This window comes from Pteropus vampyrus, unplaced genomic scaffold, assembly GCF_000151845.1.
Source record: "Pteropus vampyrus isolate Shadow unplaced genomic scaffold, Pvam_2.0 Scaffold388, whole genome shotgun sequence".
Lineage (NCBI taxonomy): Eukaryota > Metazoa > Chordata > Mammalia > Chiroptera > Pteropodidae > Pteropus > Pteropus vampyrus.
Window position 1 is genome coordinate 1,202,065 of NW_011889169.1, and position 3,252 is coordinate 1,205,316.

General features: G+C 48.0%; 1 protein-coding gene across 1 annotated transcript in view; it reads left to right on the forward strand.

Annotated features, from left to right (window-relative positions):
• TTLL9 (tubulin tyrosine ligase like 9) overlaps window positions 1-2,482 on the forward strand; it is a 45,588-nt gene extending 43,106 nt beyond the window's left edge. The window contains exon 13 of the mRNA XM_023523291.1: window positions 2,302-2,482. Within this exon, the coding sequence (XP_023379059.1) occupies window positions 2,302-2,378 (77 nt within the window). The 3' untranslated portion in view covers window positions 2,379-2,482. The remainder of the gene's footprint in view (window positions 1-2,301) is intronic.
• The last annotated feature ends 770 nt before the right edge of the window (window positions 2,483-3,252 follow it).

Consider the following 3,252-nt stretch of genomic DNA (forward strand, 5'->3'; position numbering starts at 1 on the left):
CTTTGACTCTTTATTCCAAAAGGGAAGCTCTCTCAGGGATTTCTGTTGATATCTTACCTACCAGAACTGGGTCACATAGGCACCCCAGCTTCAAGGAAGCCTGGGGTGTCAGATAGTTTGTCTTGAGAAAGGCAAAAGTGAGGAGGTTTGTGAATGGCTTTTCCACAGCAGATTCCTAGTGTCTGCCACACTGCGTTGTTGGAGGATGACTATACAGTGCTCTCAAGCTGTGCATACAAGCACGTGGAAGTATTGTTTAAATGCAGATTCAGTAGGTCTGGATGGGGCCTAAGATTCTGCACATCTAACAAGCTCCCAGGTGATGCTCTATTAGTTACTATTACTGTGAAACAAATCTTCCCCAAACCTCACAGCTCACAACAACTATTTTATTTGCTATTCATTCTTCAGGTGTCACCTAGGATCACTCATAGGGCTGCAGGCACTTGGCAGATTTAATAAGGCTTGATGGCCTAAGATAGCCTATTCCCACGTGTGGTGGTTGATACTGTCAGCTGGGCCTCTTTCAGGTGGCCATTTGTCCTCCAGCAGTGCTGTCTGGACTTCTTCCCATGGTAGTCTCAGGATTCCAAGAAGGTGAGAGAAGACATAGTAAAGCTTCTTGAGCTAGGCTTAGAAGTCCCACAGTGTCATTCTGCCACAATCCATTAGTTTAAGCTAGTTCAGCCCAGATTCATGGTGTGAGGAAATAGAGCCCACCTCTTGGTGAGTAGGGCGACAAAGTCACCTTGAATTCTAGACTCCTTTCTGAGTTACTTGCTGATCTTTTCACCAGGAGATCCCTCAACATACCCTACAGAGAGGTGTACATGTAGGAATGAGAGAAATTGTTGCAGCTCTCTGCTGACAATCCACCTCAGATATCAATGCCTCTGGTTCCTGGACCCTATTTGAGTAGTAAAGATTCAGAACAGTGGTTCTCCACCTTGGCTGCATATTGGAAGCGCACAGGAGCTTTAAAAAAGACTAATGCCTGCTGGAGATAAAGATATGGTTGGTCTGGGCATCAGTCTTTTTTTAAAGCTCCCAGATGACTCTCCAGCATAGCCTAGGTTAAGAACCACTGATTCAGAAGTCTCTAGAGTAATCCCCAAGTCTCCAATGGAGTGTCTGAGAAGATGGTGGTGAATACAAGAGGAGCAGGTTGGGAATGGGAAGAGTATTGATCAGATGATTTAGGGATATGTTGAGGGATCTCCTGGTGAAAAGATCAGCAAGTAACTCGGAAAGGAGTCTAGAACTTCAAGAAGAGTTTTGCGTTAAACACAAAGATTTGGGAGTTATGAATGGGCCAATTACAAAGCTAGGGTTCCATGGAACTCACTTTGGAAAATCCTGGGGCTGCAGATAGTAGGCTGTCAGTTCAGTGAAGCCTTGATGACCTGTGAGTGCCCAGGAGGCAGGGACAGTCTTTGAGGTGCTAAGAAAGTTGGCCAGCACCTCCTGGTCAGTAGTTGTGGCCTTGCGGATTCATTCAACCAGCATTTGAGAGTGCCATTAATGTGCCTGGCAGAAGATTAAATGACCAATGGAAATGCCTTCAGGATCAGCTCTGAAAGCAAATAGGAAGTGGATGACACCATGAACATGCTGGGGGAGGTGTCTCGGAAGCTCACATCAGCCTCTCAGCATGGACTGCTTGGAACACACTTTCATTAGGGGCCACTTGTGGGGAAGATTCATCTCTTAGCTGATTGTGCCTGACACATGGGGTTGACTAAGGGAAGAAAGCTAACATTTAAACTATTAGGTACCAGGCACTGTGATAGCTATAAATGCATTTTCACTGAGCAAAGCCCAGAAGGCAGGCAGTGTGGGGCAGTAGTTAAGAGCTTGACCTCTGGAGCTAGATGACCTGGGTTCAAGCCCCAGTTCTCCTACTTACTGTGTGTTTTAGAGCAAATTACTTCACCTCTCTGAACCTGTTCTCTCTTCTACACATCATTCTGGCAAGTGCTCAACAAGTTAAGCGACATTTAGTACCTGAGCTAAGTCCCAAATGAATGTTACCTTCTTTTGATGATCCTTACACTTATCCCATGAAGCAGGTATCCTGGTTTACAGATGAGAAAACTGATGCTTAAATAGGAGAATGACCTGCTTAAGGGCCACGGCAATTCAGGAGTGGAGTCAAGATGCAAACCATAGGCCCCCCATGGTTGCATGGCTCCCGCTATTCTCTCCTGCTCCCAGAGAGTGGAATTACGGGCCACTCCACTCCCCACCCCTACCCCCTCTCCTAAGGACAGGCCATCCCAGCCAACTCCACTTCCCTTCCAGGTTGCATCAATGATCGAAAAAAACAGCTGAGGCAGCTGTTCCACTCCCTTCAAGGCCAGAAGAAAGCTTCCGGCTAATCCCCAGCCGCTGGGAGGAAAGCGACTCTGGGAGGTGCCATGCCAGCCAGTCCTCTCCTCACTCCATTTCCAGCACAGCAGCACCTCAGATCACTCTCCTCCCTCCCTCTGGCTGAGCCACATCTACTGCTTGCTGCTTGCACCCCGCCTCCTGGATTCCCACACCCCGCCCCTGGGCATTTGCACCAGGAGACAGCTAGGTCTCCTAGGACTGAATAGGTTTTAATCTTAACAGATTGGCTTGGTGATCAGGCCCAAAGAGAATAAGTGCAACAAGTTCTGCTACCCCAGAGAGATCACGTCTAATAAATGAGCACAGCCCTTACTCAGTCACTGGGCACCGGGCCTCGCTCAGGGAATGCTGTCAGCTGCAGCCACATCCTCCTGACTTTGACCCATTGATGTCACCCAAGAGGTCAGTGCTGAAAGGATCCTCAAGGAACAAGAGCTTGGGGGCTGGGGAACTTGTCTTAAGCTGTGCTTGCAAAGCAAGCAATGAGATTGTTTATTTGGGGTTATGGAGGACCGAACCGTAAGTACATCTTCCCCTCTTTGTAATACCCTGACCTTGCATGTCAGGGGAAGCTGTAGAGCTCTCCTGATCATCTGAAAATCAGTATGCCAGAGCATCCCCATTTCTCAGATGGACAATGGAAGGATCAGGAAGGTAGAACTGCTTAGTGACGGTCCCTGCAAAGGTGTACTTTAAATCAGCTGGGTGATCTCGGTCTTCCTACTCAGGTTGGGAGCTGAGCTTTTTAAACCGGAAAGCCTTGGGCTGGCACACAAGGAGATGGCTTGGGGAGTTGGGCTCGATTAAAAAATGTCTCCTTTTCATTCCTACATTCCCATGCCACCTCTTGGTTTATAGGGG